Raw genomic sequence first — 22,964 nt, forward strand, 5'->3', positions numbered from 1 at the left:
CTGCCTGCGTTTAAGAGAAATGAGCCTCTAGATCTAACTACCAGTTCTAGAAATGGAGGGACAGGGGAACAAGTACATTAAAGGATGCCACATGGATACATGCAGCAAAATCCAGAATGTAGGAAATTTCACAGGACAAATGACTGTGTTCTTCAACAAGGAAACTGCAAGAAAATTAAAAAAAAAAAAAAAAAAAAAGAGGGATGGAGAAACCTATAGATTGAAAGAAGGGTATATCAACTATAAATATAACGTGTGGGCCTTACTTGGACCCTCAAACCAAGTATCAAAAAGTTTTTAGGTAATCAGGTAAATTTTGAATGCTGACTGGATATCTAAAGACATTATGTGATGATAGCAAGGAATTCTGTTAATGTTTTATACATGATGGTGGTATCACAGTTCTATATTTTTAAAATACAGTTGATCCTTGGGGGTGCCTGGGTGGCTCAGTCAGTTAAGCATCCGACTTCAGCTCAGGAGTTTGAGCCCCGTGTCGGGCTCTGTGCTGACAGCTCAGAGCCTGGAGCCTGCTTCAGATTCTGTGTCTCCCTCTCTCTCTGTCCCCTGCTCACGCTCTATCTCTCTCTGTCAAAAATAAACATTAAAAAATAATAATTAAAAAAATAAATACAGTTGACCCCTGAACAAGGGTTTGATCTATGCGTGTCCACTCATATGCAGATTTTTTACAGTACAGTACTGTAAATATATTTCTCTTCCTTATGATTTTCTTAGCATCTCTTCTCTAGCTTACTTTATTGCAAGAACACAGTATTTAATATGTATCACATAAAAAATATGTGTCAGTTGACTGTTCATATTATCAATAAGGCTTTTGCTTTGGGGGGAATCAAAGTTATACACGGATTTCCAACTGTGTGGGGAAGTCTGGCACCCTTGATCCCTGCATTGTTCAAGGGTCAACTGTAGCCCTGATCCTTTAGGTATATACGCTGCCATATCTGTAGGTGAAAGGACACAATGTCTGGGATTTGTTTCAAATTAATCTACAGAAGGGAATATAAATGAAACTAGATTAGCCCTGTGTTAATAATTGTTGAAACTGGGGTAGAAGGGGTACACAAGTTTTCACTGTACTATTCTCCCAACTTTAATATGATTTGAAACTTTTCCATAATATAAAGAATATGGATGGGGACAAAGGAATTAGAGACACAATAGACGATTTCATTGAGATTTAAGGGAAAATGTGGCAGTTACTGAAAGGAGAAATGCGGTCAAGTTGGGGATACTATTAGGCTGGAAGAAATACCATGTTTACATGCTGTAGAGTGGGATTTCCCGCAGACAACCCAGCACTGAGCTCTGAGGCCACCGTACCTATTGCCACCGCTTCGGTCATCCTGACACTTGCTTAATGTTACTCAGGAAAAGGCAGCCCCAGTGATCAAGCAAGTGGAAAAGCCTTGGAACTGAGGGTGTCTGAACAGAGGCAGGTAACCACTTAGCACCAAATATCGGATAGGCAGCTGGACTACGCTCCATTTTTCTTCCAGCCTTGAGATCTTCCAATGCCACTTAGAATGTCAAACGCAAGTTGCATCCCGTCCACAAACTGTCCTTACAATTTCTACTCTATACAATTTAAAAACAAATCAACAACCCTCTCTGGGTTTCCTCTAAACGAGAAGCTTTTTAAAATGCGGTGCAAATGTCAGCAGCAACGTATTTCCCATTTTAGAGGGTCCCGAAGGGGCGTGTGGACAAAGCAGAGCATGAAGCGGTGGGGGCACTTCTCTGCGAGCACTTGCAGCCTCGCCAGGCGTGCCAAGAACGTACGGCCTGGCTGTTCCTCGCCCGACCATTTCCGGAGTTCCTACGCGGTGAGCCACCACCTCAAGGGGAGGAAAATGCGTCCCTTGAAGACAACAGCAGGCTCGCTTACCCCTTCCTATAAACAGTGGCTTCCCCAAGCTCCACGTTCCCACACTGGAACACGCTCACTGAATGTGCAGGCACGCACCTGGGAGGTGCACATCCACCCCCACGGCAAGGGGACAAATGGTAAGCAGGAAGCTCACACCGCCTGCCCTGCTACGATTAAGAAAGCTCTCTGTCTCTGACCCGTGAGTCTCGTGTCCTCTGCCAGCGTTCAGGAAAGAGCAACACGCTGAATTACTAGCTTGCAAGTGGGCAGAACACGCAGTGGGACGCGCTGGTCTCAGACGTGGTGTTGTTTCACCGCGGCGCCCACGTGAGCTGCTTGGCGGGAGCGGGGCTAGAAGAACAGTCGAGGCCAAGGATGGGCTCCGAGACGTTATCGTCCCTACTGGGTCTCCCCCCGCTCCGCCTCCTAATTCAGCTCATCTACAGTTCCGACTCTGAGTCCAGGGAGTGCCCCACACAGCCACAAAGCCCCCCTTCTGTGGGGCTTGGGCCCAAGCGATGGAAGGGAAGAGCGCGGCTTGCCTCCAATTGACCTGAAAATCCTGTTAATGCCACACAAGTGCTATCCAGGCTTCAAAGCCCTCGCGCAACGCTCACTTGAGCTGAGCCCTTAACACACACAAAGGGCGACTGAGAGGGGCTCCTATCTTGTTACAAGGTATATTATGCAAAGGCATTGGTTGAAAAACGCAGCGGAAACAACTAAAACGACCTGTGCTCAACTTCTGGAAAGGGCGCAGGATTATACGGATTTTACTCCGTATTCTTCTGCAATATTAAAATCTTTTATAACTAATGTAAAATTTACATATTATGTATATATAAAGTTTTATTAAGCCCTCAATGCTCTAGACCTGCACGAATACGGTCGACTCTAGCCACATGCTGCTATTTAAATTAATTGAACTGAAATAAATTTTAAAAATCAGGTCACATCTCAAGTATTCAACAGCCACCTGTGACAGTGGCCACCGGCCTGGACAGCAAGGGCGTAAGTAGAACATTTCCCTCTTTGCAGGAAGTTCTATTAACAGAGCTGTCGCCCGAGATTATCCGCCACAAGCCAGAGTCTGAAGGAGACCGTCCCTGCATAAAGACTTCTCTTCTTTACAGACACACGCTCGCGCTCGCGCTCTCCAGAAAAGACTTCCTTCTCTTCCTTACAGACGTGTTCTCGCTCTCTCGCTCTCTCCAGAGCTGCAAGGCAGGAAGTTAAAAGGCCAAGTAACGTTCGTGCACATGATCCCACGGGACCAGCCACTGGCCTTAAACTCCTCGTCCCACTGCCAGTATCACAATGTTTGCGGTATGCGGTGATTTATTCAGCCAGAAAGGAAGGCCTGCTTGCAGCCCAGGTCTAGCAGGGATACTCCCGCGGCAGCGTTCACAGCGCGCGTCCACTCCGTGCCCGAATGACTGCTGCACTCGCTGCACGGACGCCACGCTTCAGAAACGTATTTTTCAGGCCGAGAGCGCTCTTTCTGTGCCCTCTGCGGTTTGAGAAACTACACAACCCTCCGGAGCGACTCGCCCGCCTGAAACCTTCGCCCCCCGCCGGCCGGGCTGCCGCCCGCGGGGGTGGGAGCTCCACGGGGCCTCCAGGCCGCGTGGGCCGCAGACCCCTCCCTCGGCTAAGGCCCCCGCGTCCTGCGCCCGCACGCGGCGAATTCGGCCGCGAGGAGAGGACGGGCGCGGACGCCAAGGAGCTCAGGCCTCGGCGAGGCTCGAAGGCCGTGCAGCGCGCAGGCGCGAGGACGAGGGCTGCCGGCCGGCTTCCAACCCAAGGCCGAAGCGCTCCGGCTGCCCTTACGGAAAAGACCTTCCGCGGACGAGCACACAAGACGCATCTCACGAAGCGAACCCGCCCGCACAACCCGACTCGCCTTTTCCAGACGGAGTTGGAAGCGCCTCCTGGACGAGCCGGCGCGGCAGGTGAGGCGCAAGAAAGGGGCGGAAGGAACCTTCTGGAGCCTTCTGGAGCCGGGCTGTCTCCACTCCCCCAGGTCCCACCGCGGCCGCAACCCGCCCCGGCCACGCGGGCCGGGAAAGCGGCCGGGGCCACGGGGGCCGCGCTGCCGGCAGAGAAGACGCGCTGGGTTTTGAAGTCTGTGCCTCCCAGGAAAGAACGTAAACGCTCTCACCAGTAATACTCTGTACCAATTACTTGTTGAAACATCAGCGCTGAGAAAAATACCTTAAATAAGACAGACTGAAATTCATTTCACCTTTTTCTCAATGTAGCTCCTGGAAAATGGCATTACATACGTGGCTTGCACTTGTGGCTCACAGTGGCTTCAACGATTGCCTGGTATCACAATTCAGTCATTTATCTCGGCAGCTGCTTGGTGTCTGGACACCCAGTTCCACCCCCAACTACGAAACCACCACAGTCCTCGAGAGGTCACGTGCCCCAGAGGGCTGCTTCCTCTCCAAATGCACTCGGGGCTGGGGCAGCATTCGCTCCGGAGCAGTAAGCAGCTTTCAACCTTTCTATCAAAACCGTCTCTATGGGGCACCTGGGTGGTGCCCAACGCTTGACTTCGGCTCAAGTCATGATCTCACAGTTCAGAGTTCGAGCCCCACGTAGGGCTTGCTCTGACACTACGGAGCCTGCTTGGGATTTTCTCTCTCTCTCCTCTCTCTCCTCTCTCTCCTCTCTCTCTCTCTCCTCTCTCTCTCTCTCTCTCTCTCCTCTCTCTGTCCCTACCCTGCTTGTGCACGCTTTCCCTCAAAATAAAGGGAAAAAAAAGACATTTTTACAATAATCTAAGCCACCATGGTCCTCATGGAGGATTTGGTTGCCAAATAAATATTAACTGATCTTAATAACTCTGTTTATGACCCCCCCAAAAAAAGCCCTCAACATAATACAAATGTCCAAAAAGAAGCAATATTTATAACAAATAAATATACAAAAGTTCCTATAAGCCCAGCAGTAAGAGATAAACACACCAAACACAAGAGGAAGGGAAAGCTATATAAAGTATGTGTACAAGCTAACTTGAAAACATTTTCTAGTACTTTACTCCCACAATAGCAAATAAAATATATACCAGAATGGCAGAAATTTAAAAAACCGACCGTGCTTAGTGCTGGTGAAGTTATGGGGAAATGGACAATCACAAACCACTGAGGGGGAAAAAAAACTGGTGCAAAGCATCTGGAGGCACTCTCACAGCCTGTATCAAAATTGGGTGTTTCTAGTATTTGAGCTGGGAATTTTACTTCCAGAATTTATCTTAGGTTATGTTAATGTGGTCAACACACACACACTCATTTAAAGTAGAATTTATATCAGCAAAAAAGTACGGCGCCTGGGTGGCTCAGTCAGTTGAGCATCTGACTTTGACTCAGGTCATGATCTCACGGTTCATGGGTTCCAGCCCCCTGTCAGGCTCTGTGCCGACAGCTCGGAGCCCGGAGCCTGCTTCAGATTCTGTGTCTCCCTCTCTCTCTCTGCCCCTCCCCCACTCACACTCTGTCTCTCTCTCTCTCTCTCTCTCAGAAATGTATAAACATTAAAAAAATTTTATATTAGCAAAAAAGTAAACGTTAACTCTCTAATATTCAGCATTGGCTAAATAAAATATACAGATGAAGCAACTACAGGAAACTTTTAAACATTTGTTGAATAGAAAAGTGGTTATCAGTGTATCCTTTTTTCCATAATTTCTACTTTTCTGTGTATTTGAGAATTTTCATAAAATTGGGGGAAAAATTATATTCCATACAGTAGATAGTAAGCCCACGCCAATTTCTCCTTATTATAATAGTTTCCTGGCCTGTATTGTCCATAGTCCTCCAGAGGAAGCACCAAGAGCAGGAAGTCAACTCCCGGGAGCCTGCTGGCACCCCTGCTCCTTCACGCACACTCGTTCATGATTGGACGTGACATGGACATCTGACCCGAAGCAGCCAATCAACTAGCCTACCAGCACCCTATGCTGTCAGTAGTATCACCTGCACAGAGGACTTAATCCGATCAGATTTCCTCTCCTGAAAATTGGACCTAAAATATAGAAACTATAAGTAACAGGTCCTGGAGCTGAAAGATTGTAACACTGGGGTTGGCAGCAGTGTGCAAGAAAAAGAAGCAGAGGAGACGGGGGACGCGAGCAGGTGCAGGTGGAGGGAATCTACACAGCAGGCTAACGTGGCTGATCAGAGATCATGGACGGTGGGGATCAGACTGCACAGCCCAGAATGAGAGTTCTGCCAGCTCTCTAGTTCCCAGTACGACTTTACCTTGGACCCAAATACAATTAGCTTCCTGCCCTTACAGCCTGTAACATCCTATTAACTTTTTCTGAACTCCTAGACACCTGAGGACCATGCAATGGGTCCCTACCATTCTGTCTATTCTGATATGCTTAAAAGCTTCTCAACTCATAATTCCGAATTAGTCCTTCAAAAAAACTACCGCAGGTAGACATTTATTCTGTTACACCCATAGTCTCATCATAATACAGATTTTGTTCCCAATGACCAAGGGATTTGTGTCCCACATTAGGCACCCCAACCCTAAAGAACTACACCAGAGAAACAAGCCCCCCAAAGTGTTTGATCTTGACAATCAAAGGGCTTAATTCCAGGAGAACCATAGGGCTATAGGTAACAAGAAATCCACTCTTGCAATCCCTACCAAAATAACACCAGTAGTCTTCATAGAACTAAACAAACAGTCCTAAAATTTGTATGGAACCAGAAAAGACCCCGAATAGCCAAAGCAATCCTGAAAAAGAAAACCAAAGCTGGAAGCATCACAATCCCAGACTTCAAACTGTATTACAAAGCTGTAATCATCAAGACAGTATGGTACTGGCACAAAAACAGACACACAGATCAATGGAACAGAATAGAGAACCCAGAAATGGACCCACAAGCATATGGCCAACTAAACTTTGACAAAGCAGCAAAGAATAGTCAATGGAATGAAGACAGTCTCCTCAGCAAATGGTGAAAACTGGACAGCAACATGCAGAAGAATGAACTTGGACCACTTTCTTACACCATACATAAAAATAAACTCAAAATGGATAAAGACCTAAATGTAAGACAGGAAGCCATCAGAATCCTCGAGGAGAAAGCAGGCAAAAACCTCTTTGACATTGGCCACAGCAACTTCTTACTTGACACATCTCCAGAGGCAAGGGAAACAAAACCAAAAATGAACTATTGGGACATCATCAAGATAAAAAGCTTCTGCACAGTGAAGGAAACAATCAGCAAAACTAAAAGGCAACCGATGGAATGGGAGAAGATATTTGCAAACAACATATCAGATAAAGGGTTAGTATCCAAAATCTATAAAGAACTTATCAAACTTGGGAATGGAAGCTGGTGCAGCCACTCTGGAAAACAGTATGGACATTCCTCAAAAAACTAAAAATAGAACTACCCTACAACCCAGCAATTGCACTACTAGGCATTTACCCACGGGATACAGGTGTGCTGTTTCGAAGGGACACAGGCACCCCCATGTTTATAACCGCACTACCAACAATAGCCAAAGTATGGAAAGAGCCCAAATGTCCATCGATGGATGAATGGATAAAGAAGATGTGAAATCAAAACCACACTGAGATACCACCTCCCGCCAGTCAGAGTGGCTAAAATGAACAAATCAGGAGACTACAGATGCTGGCGAGGATGTAGAGAAACGGGAACCCTCTTGCACTGCTAGTGGGAATGCAAAGTGGTGCAGCCGCTCTGGAAAACAGTGTGGAGGTTCCTCAAAAAATTAAAAATAGATCTACCTTATGACCTAGCAATAGCACTGCTAGGAATTTACCCAAGGGATACGGGAGTGCTGATGCATAGGGGCACTTGTACCCCAATGTTTATAGCAGCACTCTCAACAATAGCCAAATTATGGAAAGAACCTAAATGTCCATCAACTGATGAATGGATAAAGAAATTGTGGTTTATATACACAATGGAATACTACGTGGCAATGAGAAAGAATGAAATATGGCCTTTTGTAGCAACGTGGATGGAACTGGAGAGTGTTATCCTAAGTGAAAGTAGTCATACAGAGAAAGGCAGATACCATATGTTTTCACTCTTATGTGGATCCTGAGAAACTTAACAGAAGACCATGGAGGAGGGGAAGGAAAAAAAAAAAGAGGTTAGAGAGGGAGGGAGCCAAAACATAAGAGACTCTTAGAAACTGAGAACAAACTGAGGGTTGATGGGGGGGGGGGGGGGAGGGGGGGGGGGGGGGTGATGGGTATTGAGGAGGGCACCTGCTGGGATGAGCACTGGGTGTTGTATGGAAACCAATTTGACAATAAATTTAATATTAAAAAAAAAAGAAGATGTGGTATGTAGACAATGGAGTATTAAAAGAATGAAGCAATCAACATGTTGGAGAAGTGAACACAGTACGCCAAAGATGGCCTATGGGGCAAAAACAGACTCTGGTCTCTAGCTTAGAGACCCCTCCTCCGGGTTCTTCTTCCTTTGTTTGCTGCCTGCGTGAAAACCCCCACAGATATGGAAGCTGATGACTATAGATTACCCTCCCCACTTGCATTCGGTGTTAAATAAAACTCCAATCCACCAAGATCTCCGAGTGACGCTTGGTTTTTCCACTGGCATTCCAGCCTGGTTCCATAACAAACAGAACAATCAAAAAGAATGAAATCTTGCCATTTGCAACTATGTGGATGGAACCAGAGAATATTATGCTAAGCGAAATCAGTCAGAGAAAGACAAGTATCATATGACTTCACTCATGTGAGGAATTTAAGCTACAAAACAGATGAACGTAAGGGAAGGGAAGCAAAATATTATAAAAACAGGACGGGGGACAAAACATAAGAGACTCTTAAATATAGAGAACAAACAGAGGATTGCTGGAGGGCTTGTGGGAGGGGAGATGGGCTAAATGGGTAAGGGGCATTAAGGAATTTGCTCCTGAAATCATTGTTGCACTATATGCTAACTAACTTGGATGTAAATTTAAAAAATAAATAATTTTTTTAAAATCCACTCTTGGAGTGCCTGGGTGGCTCAGTCGGTTAAGCATCTGACTTCGGCTCAGGTCATGATCTCACGGCTTGTGAGTTTGAGCCCTGTGTTGGGCTCTGTGCTGACAGCTCAGAGCCTGGAGCCTGCTTCGGATTCTGTGTCTCCTTCTCTCTCTCTGCCCCTACCCCACTTATGCTGTGTCTCTCTCTGTCTCTCAAAAATAAATAAACATTAAAAAAAATTTTTTTTAAATAATCCACTCTTAAAGGGCCCACAGACCCTGGGGCCTAGCGCAAAAGCAACAATTTGAAAGGCACCTAGCATATGCAAAGGAGACTCACTTGTTAATCTTTTCTTTTTTGAGCTTCTTTATTCATTTTGGGAGAGATGGGGAGTGTGAGCAGGGGAGAAGGGCAGAGAGAGAGAAGAGAGACAGAATACCAAGCAGGCTCCACACTACCAGCACAGAGCCCTAGGCAGGGCTCAATCCCATGAACCACAAGATCATGACCTGAGCCAAAATCAAGAGTTGGACACTCAACCAACTGAGCCCCGAGGTGCCCCTCACTTGTTAATCTTAAAGCATCTGAGGAGAGGCAGGAACTTGTTGGGACTCTCTCGGGAGATGGAAGCGCTTGTGGGTGCCATTTTTGTGTTCTCCTTCTGCCTTGTTGGTGCCAGCTTTAGCAAGCACCAGTTTTATACACCCCCCAGCCTACTATCTTAGGTGGGAGTGCCCCATCCCCACCTCTACAAAATACTGGCTTGGCCTGCCCTGCCACGGCCAACAGGCACCCACAGCCCACACAGGAGGCCTGCCTGGCTCTGGTGGCCAGAGGGGATTGTGTTTCTGGGCCCCACAGGTCGGAAACAATCAAACACTCCCTGGCAGGCCATCAACCCCGGGCACTGCACAACAGAAGGCAGAAACACACTCCCAGTCTTCATGTGACAAGGCCTGTTTTCGTGTTCTGAAGCTTCAGTCTAAAAGGCAGGCTTTAGGCTTGCCACATAATCAGAGGCCAAAGCAGTGCCCCCTGGGAACATGGGCAGGGAGACACCATATTAGTGCTCTACCTTGACCCAGCCACTGTTTGCTGATACTGCCCAGAAAGGAGTTTACACACCTGTCTAAAGCCACGATTTTTGCAACTATTGCCCAGGGGTCACCTCCAGATCACCTGGTCTGGAAGTCATCAGGGTTTACAATTATATATATAAGACTATATATTTTTATGCACCTTAGAAGCTGTTGCTTGAGGATCTGGCTTACAATCAGCCTAAAACGAGGCACTGTCGGAGATCCCTCCTTTTGAAACACTGACAGGTCTTGGCATACTCTCAACAACTGCAACCTATGGAGAACAAAGCAGGGTGCTTTCACAAAGTTCCGATAAACAACAAGCTAGAGCAAGGCTGAACTATAAGGTTCATCTCCAACACAAGGCCAACTTTTCAAGACTGGGAGAAGTAGCTGTTTCACAGAATACAAAGAAACAAATACACAAAATCAAGCAATATAAGAAGACAGAGAAATACGTTCCAAATGAAAGCATGTGACACCACCTCAGAAAAGACCTTAATGAAATAAAGATAACTAATCTACCTGATAATGAGTTCAAAGTAGTGGTCATAAAGATGTACACTGAACTCAGGAGAATGGATGAACATAGTGAAAACTTCAACAAAGAGGCAGAAAACATAAAAAAGTTCCAAAGAGAAGTCACAGAATTGAAGAACATAATAGATAAACTGAAAAATACCCTAGAGGGGTTCAACAGCAGACTAGATGAAGCAGAAGAAATGATCAGCAACCTGGAAGACAAGGCAGTGGAACTCTCCCGTTCAGCGCAACAAAAAGAAAAAATTTCAAAAAGCAAAGATAGCTGTTGATCTATGGGACAATATCAAGTGGAATAATATCCACATTATAACAGTCCCAAAAGGAGAAAAGAGAGATCAATGGGTAGAAAACTTATCTGAAGAAATAATGGCTGAAAACTTCCTAGACTGGGGAAGGAAACAGACAGCCAGCTCCAAGAAGCAAAACATATTCCAAATAACATAAACCCAAAGACAGGGGCACCCAGGGCTCAGTTGGCTCAGGTTACAATCTCACCACTCGTGAGTTCAGAGCCCCACACTGGGCTCTGTGCTGACAGCTCAGAGCTGGAGCCTACTTCAGATTCTGTGCTTCCCTCTCTCTCTGCCCCTCCCTTGGTCACACTCTGTCTGTCTCTCTCTCTCTCAAAAATAAATACACATTAAAAAAAATTTATAAAAAAGATGAACCCAAAGACACCACACCAAGATACATTATAATTAAGATGTCAAAAATTAAAGACAGAGACTATTAAAAGCACAAGAAGAAAACAACTTGGTAGATACACAGGAAACCCCATAAGATTATGACCTTATTTTTCAGCACAACGTTTGCAGGCCAGAAGGGAGTGGCAAGGTATATTCAAAATACTGAAAGGAAAAAAACAAAATTCCAACCAAGAATACTCTACCTGGCAAGGTTATGATTCAGAATTGAAGGAGAGGGGTGCCTGGATGGCTCAGTTGGTCAAGCATCCAACTCTTGATTTCAGCTCAAGTTATGATTTCACAGTTTGTGAGATCAAGCCCTGAGTTGATTCTCTCTCTCCCCCTCTCTCTGCCCCTTCCCCCTCAAATAAACTTGGAAGAAAGAAAGAAAGAAAGAAAGAAAGAAAGAAAGAAAGAAAGAAAGAAAAGAATTTTCCAGATAAACAAAAACTAACCAAGTTCATCACCACTAAACCAGCCTTACAAGAAATGTTCAAGGGACTTCTTAAAGCTGAATAGAAAAGGGTCTACCAAGTAACAAGAAAACATAGGAAAGTAAAGATCTCACTGGTAAATGCAAGTATATTGTAAACACAGTAGATTAACTGCTTATAAAACTAATATGAAGAGTAAAACACAAAAGTGGTACAATTAACTTTTAATAATTATTAAGAAATAAATAAAATAAGAAGATGTAAAATATGACATCAAAAACAGAACGTGTGAGGGGGTAAAAACGTACAGTTTCTAGAATGAATTCAAATATAAGACTCTATAAACTTAAAGTATACTGTTATATAGAGAGTTGTTACATGAACCTCAAAGTAACCACAGGCAAAAATCTACACCAGACACACAAAGACAATGAGAAAGGAATCTAAACAAAACACTAAGGAAAATCACTCAACTACAAGGGAAGAGAGTAAGAGAAGAAGAAAAGAACAGAAAGGAAGTACAAAAACAGCCATAAAACAACTGACAAATGGCCATAAGCTCATACCTATCAATAATTACTTTAAATGTAAATGGACTAAATTCTCCAATCAAAAGAGTGGCTGAACAGATAAAAAATAAGGTCTATATGTTGTCTACAACAGACTCACTTCAGATATGAGGACACACACAGACTGAAAATGAAGGGATGAAAAAGAAAAGATATTCTATGCAAATGGAAACCAAAGCTGCATAGCTATACTTGTATCAGACAAAAGAGACTTCAAAGTGTACAAGAATAAATTTAACCAAGGGGGGTAAAAGACCTGTACACTTTAAGACATAAAACTTTAACACACTGATGAAAGAAATTAAAGGTATAAATGAATGTAAACATATTCCATGCTCATGGATTGAAAGAATTAACATTGTTAAAATATCCATACTGGGGCACCTGGGCGGCTCAGTCAGTTAAGCATCTGACTTCACTCAGGTCATGATATCACAGCTTATTGGTTCGAGCCCCACGTCAGGCTCTGTGCTGACAGCTCAAAGCCTAGAGCCTGCTTCAGATTCTATGTCTCCCTCTCTCTCTCTGCCCCTACCCCACTCATGCTCTGTCTCTCTCAAAAATAAACACAAATAAATAAATACGTAAATAAATAAATAAATAAATAAATGTCCATACTACCCAAATGCAATCCTATCGAAATCCTAATGGCATTTATCACAGAACTATAACAAATAATTCAAAATAAGTCAAAAAAAGCTCAAAGGATCTTGAGAAAGAAGAACAAAGCTGAAGGTATCATGCCCTGGTTTCAACCTATACTACAAAAGTATAGTAATTGAAACGCTACGGTATTAGTGTAAAAACGGACAAACAGATCAGCAGAACAGAATAGAGTCCATAAATAAACCTACACATATCTGGTCAGTTAATTTTGACAAAGGAAACAAGAATATACAATTGGGAAAGGATAGCCTCTTCAACAGATAGTACTGGGAAAAATGGACAGTCATGCAAAAGAATGAAAATGGACCACTATCTTATACATGCACAAAAAATATCTCAAAAGTCAAAATGAATTAAAGACTTGAACTTAAGACCTGAAACTATAAAACTCCTAGAAGAAAACATAGGTGGTAAGCTCCCTGACACATGTCTTAGCAATATTTTTTTGATCTGGCACCAAAGGCAAGGGAAACAAAAGCAAAAATAAACAAATGGAGGGGCGCCTGCGTGGCTCAGTCAGTTAAGTGTCTGACTTCAGCTCAGGTCATAATCCCACCCTTGGTGAGTTGAGCCCCTTAGGGAGCCCCACACTGAGCTCTGAGTCTGGCTCTGGGCTGCTGGAGCCTGCTTCGGATTCTGTGTCTCCCTCTCTCTCTGCCCCTCCCCTGCTGGCGCTCTGTCCTGCTCTCTCAAAAATAAACATTAAAAAAAAAAAAAAAGAAGAGATTGAAAAGAGTAAGGAGGGGGGCGCCTGGGTGGCTCAGTCAGTTAAATGTCTGACTTCAGCTCAGGTCATGATCTCACAGTTCGTGGGTTCGAGCCCCACATCCAGCTCTGTGCTGACAGCTTAGAGCCTGGAGCCTGTTTCGGATTCTGTGTCTCCCTCTCTCTGCTCCTCCCCTGCTCATGCTCTGTCTCTCTCTCTCCTTCAAAAATAAATAAAAACATTAAAAAAAATTTTTTTAAATAAACAAATAGGACCACAGAAAACTAAAAAGCATCTGCATAGCAAAGGAAACCATCAAGAAAATGAAAAGGTGAATGCGAGAAGACCTTTGCAAATGACATATCCAATAAGGGGTTAATATCCAAAACATATAAGGAACTACAACTCAATAACAAAAAACAACCCAGAGGATCTAAATATATTTTTTCCCAAAGAAAACATACAAATGGCCAACAGACATGTGAGAAGAAGTTCAATATCACAATCAGGGAAATGCAAATTAAAACCACGGTGAGGTAACACCTCAAACCTGTCAGAATGGCTAAACTCAAAAACTCAGGAAACATCAAGTGTTGGCGAGGGTGTGAAGGGAACCTGTGTGCACTGCTAATGAGACTGTAAACTGGTACAGCCATTATGGAAAACTGTATCGAGACTACTCAAAAAATTAAAAATAGAAATACCATACAATCCAGCAGTTTCATTTTTGGTTATTTACCAGAGAATACAAAAACACTAATTTGAAAGGATATATGCACCCCTACGTTCATTGAAGCACTACTTACAACAGCCAAGATATGAAAACAACCTAAGTGTTCACCTATGAATGAATGGATAGACATGGTGTATAAACACACACACACACACACACACACACACACACACACACAGACGATGGAATACTACTCAGCTTTAAAAAGGAATATCTTATGGGGTGTCTGGGTGGCTCAGTCAGTTAAGCATCCAACTTTGGCTCAGGTCATGATCTCGTGGTTTGTGGGTTCGAGCCCCACATCAGGCTCTGTGCTGACAGCTCGGAGCCTGGAGCCTGCCTCGGATTCTGTGTCTCCCTCTCCCTCTCCCCCGCTCGCACTCTGTCTCCCTCTCAAAAATAAATAAACATTTAAAAAAAAAAAAGGAATATCTTGTCATTTGTGACAACATGGATGGATCTTGAAGGTATTATAGTAAGTGAAAGAAGTCAGACAAAGACAAATACCGTATGATTGCACTGTTATGTAGAATCTGAAAAACAAACTAAACTCAACTGATCCAAACTCATAGATACAGAAAACAGACTGGTGGTTACCAGAGGGGAAGGGGTTCCAACGGGAAAAATTGGGGAAGGGGTTCAATTGTATGGCTGATGAATGATAACTAGATTCGTGGTGGTGATCACTCTGTAGTGTATACAAATATCAAATTATAATGTTGTACACCTGAATTCCATATAAGGTTATATACCAATTTTACTTCAATTAAAAAAAAAAAACAGGAAAAAAAAAAAACCAACATCTTAGCATCCTAGCAAGCCCTTCAGGCTTTTTTTTCAGTAAAAAAAAAAAAAAAAAAAAAAAAAAATGCAATCTCTGTTATAAAAGCTCAAACATCTGTCTACTAGGACCAGGCATGATGGATATACAGCTGGCGATGATACAGTTTCCACCCAAAGGGGAAGCAGAACTTTTCCTGAAGCAGATGGGCCCCTGCACTCAGTCCTGAAGCACTGTGCTCAGTAAAGAGGCACAGGAGGCACCAGGGACATTTCTCCCCCAGATTGGTTCCTATTTGAACAAGCTCAGGGCCTAACATGTGGGTAAACACAATGCAGTATGTATACGGATACAGAATTCACATTTCAGTTATTTAGAAACACCGTATTACGTAGAGGTAAGTTCCTCTGCAGGCTTCTAGGGCTAACATACTGGTGGAGAACACCAGTCAAATGTGTTCAGGACTCCCACTTTTACCCCATTTTTTAAAGCTGCCATTACCATATTTCCCTTCTGTATGTTCCCACAGCCCTAGATACAAGAGGCTTTTTTTTTTTTTTTTCTCTTTCTTAATTCTTCAAAAGCACACTCCTGTTGGGTCAAGCCCACCATTCTGAAGGGACCCGCCCCGGATGCTTGCAGGAAAAAGCCATGAGGATGAGTGGCCTTCAGGAAAAAAAAAAAAAAATGAATGGAAAAGAATTAAATAGGGACTATATTTCTAGCAGCGACTTTCAACGAGTCTGGTACTTACTAGGAAAAGATGGAAAAACAATGGTCCAACATGTCCCTGAAATTGAAATACGGACACTTTTGTCTGTCGAAATCCAAGAATGAAACTCAACCAGGTTTTAGCGAATTCACTTACATTCCCAGCCCCATTTGGTAAATAAACGGATGTTCCTCGGAATCACCCAGGGGGCTGGGAAAGAGAGGAAAAGAGGAGGGGGCGAGGAAGGGGGAGGAAGGGAGAGGAGCGGTGAGGAGGGGAGAGAGGGAGGGAACAGAGAGGAATGCAGGGGAGGGGAACAGCACTACTCTAGAAGCAGAGATGGGTGTGTTTTGAGGTGCTGATGGTGTAGGGACAGACAGGAAGGGCTTCCTACCCTGTGCTAATTCCTGTGGTCATTAAAGTTTGCCAACTCTATTTAATTCCTTGTCAAACTCCCTCAAGGAAAGCAGAAATAAACGGACTCGCCAATCCCTGCTCCTTCTTGAGAGACTGTGCTCCCTCACCCAAGAACCAGAGCCAGGTCGGAGCACCATCAATTCCAAGCTTCACTTAGCATTTATTAGGCGCCAGCAGAACCCCACTCCAAAGCATGCTGTGAGAGACACAAAACTCTAGCCCTTGACCCTGGACAACTGAAACGCAAAGCAAGCATGGTCACTGTATCCAGTACAGAGGACACTTTGAAAATATATTTTTATATTCCCTCACAGGGCAGCCACACATTCGCGTGCCTGTAAAGGCCAAAGGCTCAGTGAATTCCACAGCTGTGAGCAAAAGGAAGCTGGCAAAAAGCATCCTGATTCCTTCTTCCAATTGGTTCTAAAGGGAAAAACCCTGACACTGCAATTGTCGCTGAGGGGAGGGTCAGGTATGCCAACACCTCGGCGGCAAAAACAGACACAAAGTCACCCCTAAAAAGGTGCTTCTAGTTATAAACAGCAAGTATTACCAGGCCTACAGATTGCTATGATACCCTATCAAAGCAAAGGTACACAAAAATGCTTTTTTTTTTTTTTTTTTTTAATGAAAATAGCAGGAGTTTAAAAGAGCGGCTGGGGCACAAACAAAAATTTGCATAGAATTTAGGCTGTTAAACTGACACACCCTAGAAAAGTCTTTGGCCTCCAGGGTTCCTCGGCGCTTTCCCCACGAATCAGCCATCAGGAATGAATTGCCCCGTGTATTCGCCAAACACCTGCTGCCGCCCAGAGACACCCCTGGGGACAAAAACATGCACATTCCTACGCCCTGCAGGCAGCCCTGTCCACAGGTGTGCTAATGGACCTCTTTGCTGGGGCAGTCCCATGTCTGTCACTTAACTGCGACCAGGGGCAAACTGCTTAATGTCCATTTTCTCATCCGTAAAATGGGAAGTTAAGAATACAGTCCTGCAGAATCTTTCCCAGACTTCCATTTCGTCCATATCTAACGCCCAGCACGTCTATTTGTATTAGCCGGGAGGCCTGGCATCATCCAACTAATCCCACAAACCGCATTTCCACCGCAGCCTGCGCCGTCAGCTTCCCGAACCTTGCACATCAGCCCGAAGTGAAACAAAATAGCACTCTACAGGGCGCTTCAACCTGCAAAGCCACGCCGCTACCGGGCGACTCTCCCCGCCCGGCCGCTTGCGTGGAGGGCTGCAAGGACGCACTGCGCCCTCGAGGGCTGGAGGCCGGCGTTCCACCACGCCGCTTCCAGCTCTGGAAGGTGACGGCGACCTGGGCGCCCAAGCCGCGGCGACGACGGGCGGGCCCCATGCTCGGGCGCACCGCGGGGTCCGGGTCTCCCCCAGCGCCGTGGCAAGTGGGCGGCGGGTCGGGGCCGTTTACCTGCCAACGATCACCACCACGCCTGCCGCTGGGGACGCCATGGCCCGACGCCCGGGTGGCCCGGGAGCCGCACCGCAAGTGCGAAGAGCAGTGGGCTACGGGGCTCCCGGACGCCGCGCGCGGCGCCAGATCCCCGCGCCGGGCGGGGCGTGACCCGCGCCCATTGGCTGGGCGCTCGAGTCGGGGGCGGGCACGCGGGTCCCGATAGGCTGCGGGAGGGCCGGGAGGCGGGCCCGCCGCCTCGGCCCCCATTGGGTGCGCGTGGCAGGCGGAACCTCCACCCGGACACCCAGGCGCCGACCCCGTGCTAAGGGGCGCGGGCGGGGCAGGTCCGCAGGAGGACCGGCCGGAGGGCAACGCCGGAGGGAAAGCGCGAAGACCCGACCCTGCGGACTGCAGTAATTCATTTTCCCATACTTTAGTTTCCAAATGCGCACCCCAAAATCAGTGTACGTAGAAGGGGACACTTCCGTGCTGGCGCAAGGCTTGACCGCTAAAGGACCCCAAAGAAACTGCTAGAATTTCTTGTCTGAAAATATCAGCACCTCTTCAATACATACCAGCTCAGGCGTTTATGATGAGAGTGGTTATTGCTGAGTTCACGCTCATGATTCGTTTCTAGAAAGATCCTCGCTGCCTTTCTCCACAGATGAGAATTGAGACCCGGGAGTCTCGGGAAAGCGGAAAAGGAAAGCTCCAAATGTATTAATAATCTGTGAACCTGGAAGCCGTGTTTAATTCCACTGCACTGTGCTAAGGGGACTGTCAGGAGTGGGGCCGGGTTGAACTGTATTTCCTCCTTCAAGAGGCAGAGTCTGTTTGTGTGTGACAGGAAGGAGATGTCCCAGTGCCTGACACCCGGCTCTTTTCGGATCCCAGGGACGAGCAGACCAAGAGGGTGGATCATCATACGTGGCCAGACAGTTCGTGTCCACACAGCGCAAGCTGAAGGGGAATACCAGCCATCCAGTTCAAGATGATTAGAAAGCGGAAAACGTGTGCAACGCGGACGAGCAACGGAGCTCCTCCTTTGTTTTCCCCACTCAGAGCGCGGAAGGAGGAATGTCACAGGGAGAAGTAGGCTTTAAAGAATAATTTCACAAACCGTCAATGGACATTTGAAACAGGTGCGCAACTCAAGGGACGGTAAATGAAAAGTTAACACAAGAAAGATAACTCACCTTTTACGGATCCATTGTCTAAAATTACAAAGATTGATAAGATACCCATGTTGGCAGTGACGTGTTTCCGACATACAACTCTTTAATACACAACCGAGGGCGGGCTTATACGGACACAGCCTTTCTGGATAGAAATGCTGCCGGGAGAGCAGCCAGCCATGAGCCCTGAGCATTGCTGCACTTCCTTACTGACCAGAATAGACTGTAAGACGTCTCCATCTCCTGATGCTAAGTGCTTTCTGCAGCTGCGCACACAGGCAGCTAGTAGGCCAAGGCTCCCGCCGAGTGAGTACCCCGTAACTGCTCATCTCTGGGCTGGAAGGGGACTGGCTTGTGTGCTGTGCCCTGTGCTGAAAAAGTGCTGGTCCCTCGGCCCTTTGCAGATGCTGGGGTCATCTGGCCCTCCCCGTGACCCTGTTGGAAATGGGGCTCCAAGCACTGGTGCTACCATGCTGACGCTCTGGCTACTGCTTTTGCGGTGGGTAGTAAGGTCTTGTATGTCTCATCCGTGAGTCTTGTGTCTTGGGCAGCTTCCACAAAAGTGCGGCAAGCTGACCTGTTAGTTTGCAATACGGTGACAATCTCAGACCCCTCCCGGTTCTAGACGCGCCAGAATTTAAAAGGTATGTACTTTGGCTTAGCAAATTCCAGTCTAGATGTCTGTTACACAGAAATACAAGTGAAGGGGTGCCTGGGTGGCTCGGTTGATTAAGAGTACGACTCTTGGTTTCGGCTCAGGTCATAGTCTCACGGTTCGTGGTGTTGAGCCCCGAGTCAGCCTCTGTGCTGACGGCGTGGAACCTGGAGCCTGCTTTGCATTCTGTGTCTCTCTCTCTGCCTCTCTCTCTCAAAAATAAATAAATGTGAAAAAAATATATTTTTAATAAAAAAAAATACCAGTAGACACAAAGACAAAATTATTTATTTCAGCATAGAAATAGAATTTAAAAATATGGAAATATTATATTCTTAATGTTAAAATAGATATTAAAAACATGATGACTATCAAAGAGACAGTTTTAAAGATTATGGTACAGAGGGCTTCTACTTCTGGCTGAGACGGAGGAACAGAAACCAGACTTAATCTCCTGCCTTCAATAAACAGAAGGAAACCCCCACACACACCACTGCTGCCAAAATCCAGGGAGAATGTTCTAAGACATTAGACAAGAGGGAGTCTTGGTTTGTGATCCCAGAGTCCATAAATGTACACAGTCTGCTGACTTTCAATAAAGGTACAAAGGCAATTCGATGGCAAAGGATAGTCTTTTCGACACATGGAGCTGGAACAAGTGGATAAGGTAGTGACAATAATAGCCCCTCGCCATATACACAACAACTAACTCCAAATACATCACAGCCCTACATGCAAAACCTAAAACTACAAAACAGCTAACAGGAAATATAGGAGAGAACGTTGTGACCTTGAGTTAGAGATTTCTGGATATGCCACAAAAAGTGTTAACAGGCAAAAGAAAAAGTTGATGAATTAGACTTCATCAAAATTAAGAGTTTCTGCTTTTTCCAAACAGTATCAAGAGAATGAAAAGACAAGCCACAAACTGGGGGGAAATATTTTCAAATTAGGCATCTGTTACAGGCCTCACGTAAAAAATATATAAAGAGTTCTCCAACTCAATAATCATTTTTTTTAAGTTTAAAAAGAGACAAAATTCAAACCAATTCAAAAACCATAAGGCAAAAGACTTATGGATAGACATCTCTCCAAAGAAGATATACAAATGGCCAAAAAGTACATGAAAAGATGTTTGATATCAATAATCACAAAACCACAATGAGATACCACGTCACACCCAATCAGGATGACTATTGAAAGAGAGAGAGAAAGAAAGAAAGAGAGAGAGAGAGAGAGAGAGAGAGAAAGAAAGAAAGAAAGAAAGAAAAAGAAAAAGGAAGGAAGAAAGAAAGAAAGAGGAAGAAAGAAAGAAAGAAAGAAAGAAAGAAAGAAAGAAAGAAAGAAAGAAAGAAAAAGAGAGGGGGGGTGCCTGGGTGGCTCAGTAGGTTAAGTCCGACTTCAGCTCAGGTCACGATCTCATGGTGCATGAGTTCAAGCTCTGCATCAGGCTCTCTGCTATCAGCACAGAGCCTGCTTCAGATCCTCTGTCCCCCCCCCTCTATGCCCCTCCCCCACTCCTCTCTCTCCCTCTCTCTCTCTCTCTCTCTCTCAAAATAAACTTAAAAAAAAATAACAAGTGTTGGTGGGGATGTGGAGAAATTAGAATCCATATGCATTGCTGGTGGGAATGTAAACTGGTGCAACCACTGAAGAAAACAGCATGGCACTTCCTCAAAAGTTAAAAAACAGAATTTCATATGATCCAGAAATCCTACTTCTAGGTATATACACAGAAGAATTGAAAGTAGGTATTAAACAGATATTTGTATGGCTATGAGCTCACAGCATCGTTATTCACAATAGCCAAAATGTGGAAGCAATCTAAGTGCCCATCAATAGATGAATAGGTGAGCAAAATATAGCATACACGTGCAATGGAATATTATTCAGCCTTAAAAAGGAAGGAAATTCTGAGACACACTACAACATGGATGAACCTTGAAGATTTTATGCTAAGAGAACTAAGTCACAAAGAAGAAATATTTTATGATTCCACATATATGAGGTAACTAGAGTTGTCAAATTCATAGAGACAAAATAAAATTTTGGTTTCCAGGAGCTTCCTGGAGGGGGGAAGTGAGGAGCTGTTGTTTAATGGGGATGATCTCAGTTTGAGAAGATGAAAAAGTTCTGGAGATGGATGGAGGTGATGGTTGTACAACGATGGGAATATAGTTGATGTTACAGAACGGGACACTTTAAAATGGTATGATACATTTTATGTTATGTATATTTTAGCACAATATATTTTTTTAAGTTTTTAAACTTTTTTGTTTGATGGAATAGTTTCAATTGTGCAAAATGAAGAGTTCTGGAGAGTGGATGCACAACAACATAAATGTACTTAACACTACTGAATATGCACTTTATTTTTTTTAATGTTTATTTATTTTTGAGACAGCACAAGGCGGGGGAGGGGCAGAAAGAGGGGGACAGAGGATCCAAAGCAGGCTCTCTGCTGACAGCAGCGAGCCTGATGTGAGGCTCAAACTCACAAACCGTGAGATTGTGACCTGAGCCAAAGTCACTCAACCAACCGAGCCACCCAGGTGCCCTTGAATGTACACTTTAAAAATGGTTAAAGTGAGGGGTGCCTGGGTGGCTCAGTAGGTTAAGCGTCCTACTTTAGCTCAGGTCATGATCTCTCAGTCTGTGAGTTCGAGCCCCGCGTCAGGCCCTGTGCTGACAGCTCCGAACCTGGAGCCTACCTTGGATTCTGTGTCTCCCTCTCTCTCTGCCCCTCCCCTGCTCATGCTCTGTCTCTCTCACTATCAAAAATGAATAAATATTTTTTTGAAAAATTTTTTAGGGGCGCCTGGTTGAGGCTCAGTCGGTTGAGCGGCCGACTTCGGCTCAGGTCATGATCTCGTGGTCCGTGAGTTCGAGCCCCGCGTTGGGCCCTGTGCTGACAGCTCGGAGCCTGGAGCCTATTTCGGATTCTGTGTCTCCCTCTCTCTGACCCTCCCCCGTTCATGCTCTGTCTCTCTCTGTCTCAAAAATAAATAAACTTTAAAAAAAATTAAAAAAAATTTTTTTTAATGGTTAAAGTGAGAAGCTCCTGGATGGCTCAGTAGGTTAAGCATCTGACCTCGGCTTAGGTCATGATCTCACAGCTCCTGGGTTCGAGCCCCAAGCCCGTCTCTGTGCTGACAGCTCAGAGCCTGAAGCTGCTTTAGATTCTGTGTCTTCCTCTCTCTCTGTCCCTTCCATATTTGCACTTCTCTCTCTCTCTCAAAAATAAACAAACGTTTTTTAAAAATAGTTAAAGTGATAAGTTTTATGTTGTGTATACTTTATCACAGCTTTTTTAAATGGCCTAAAGATTTAAAAAGACATTTCATGAAAGAAGATGTATGGCTGGCAAATAAGCACATGACAAGATGCAAATATCACTAGTCATTAGGGAAGTGCTCATCAAAACTGTAGTGAGGAACCAACACATACTTAATAGAATGGCTAAAATTAAAATAGATAGATAAGGAAACTGACAACTCCAGGT

The 22,964-nt window shown here is 44.9% G+C and overlaps 1 protein-coding gene across 6 annotated transcripts in view; it reads right to left on the minus strand.

Moving 5' to 3' along the window:
* Positions 1-18,255, minus strand: part of CRYL1 (crystallin lambda 1) — a 132,474-nt gene extending 114,219 nt beyond the window's left edge. For 2 of the 6 annotated variants that reach the window (XM_042977519.1, XM_042977381.1), the window contains exon 1: positions 17,648-17,777. In XM_042977519.1, coding sequence (XP_042833453.1) covers positions 17,648-17,688 — 41 coding nt within the window. In that variant the 5' untranslated portion in view covers positions 17,689-17,777. Of the gene's footprint in view, positions 1-4,105; positions 4,156-4,176; positions 4,397-17,647; positions 17,778-18,207 lie in introns of those variants that run through there. The other 4 variants (XM_042977609.1, XM_042977424.1, XM_042977453.1 and 1 more) reach the window with 4 other exon arrangements.
* Between the last annotated feature and the right edge of the window lie 4,709 nt (positions 18,256-22,964).

This window comes from Panthera tigris, chromosome A1 (genome assembly GCF_018350195.1).
Source record: "Panthera tigris isolate Pti1 chromosome A1, P.tigris_Pti1_mat1.1, whole genome shotgun sequence".
Taxonomy (NCBI): Eukaryota; Metazoa; Chordata; class Mammalia; order Carnivora; family Felidae; genus Panthera; species Panthera tigris.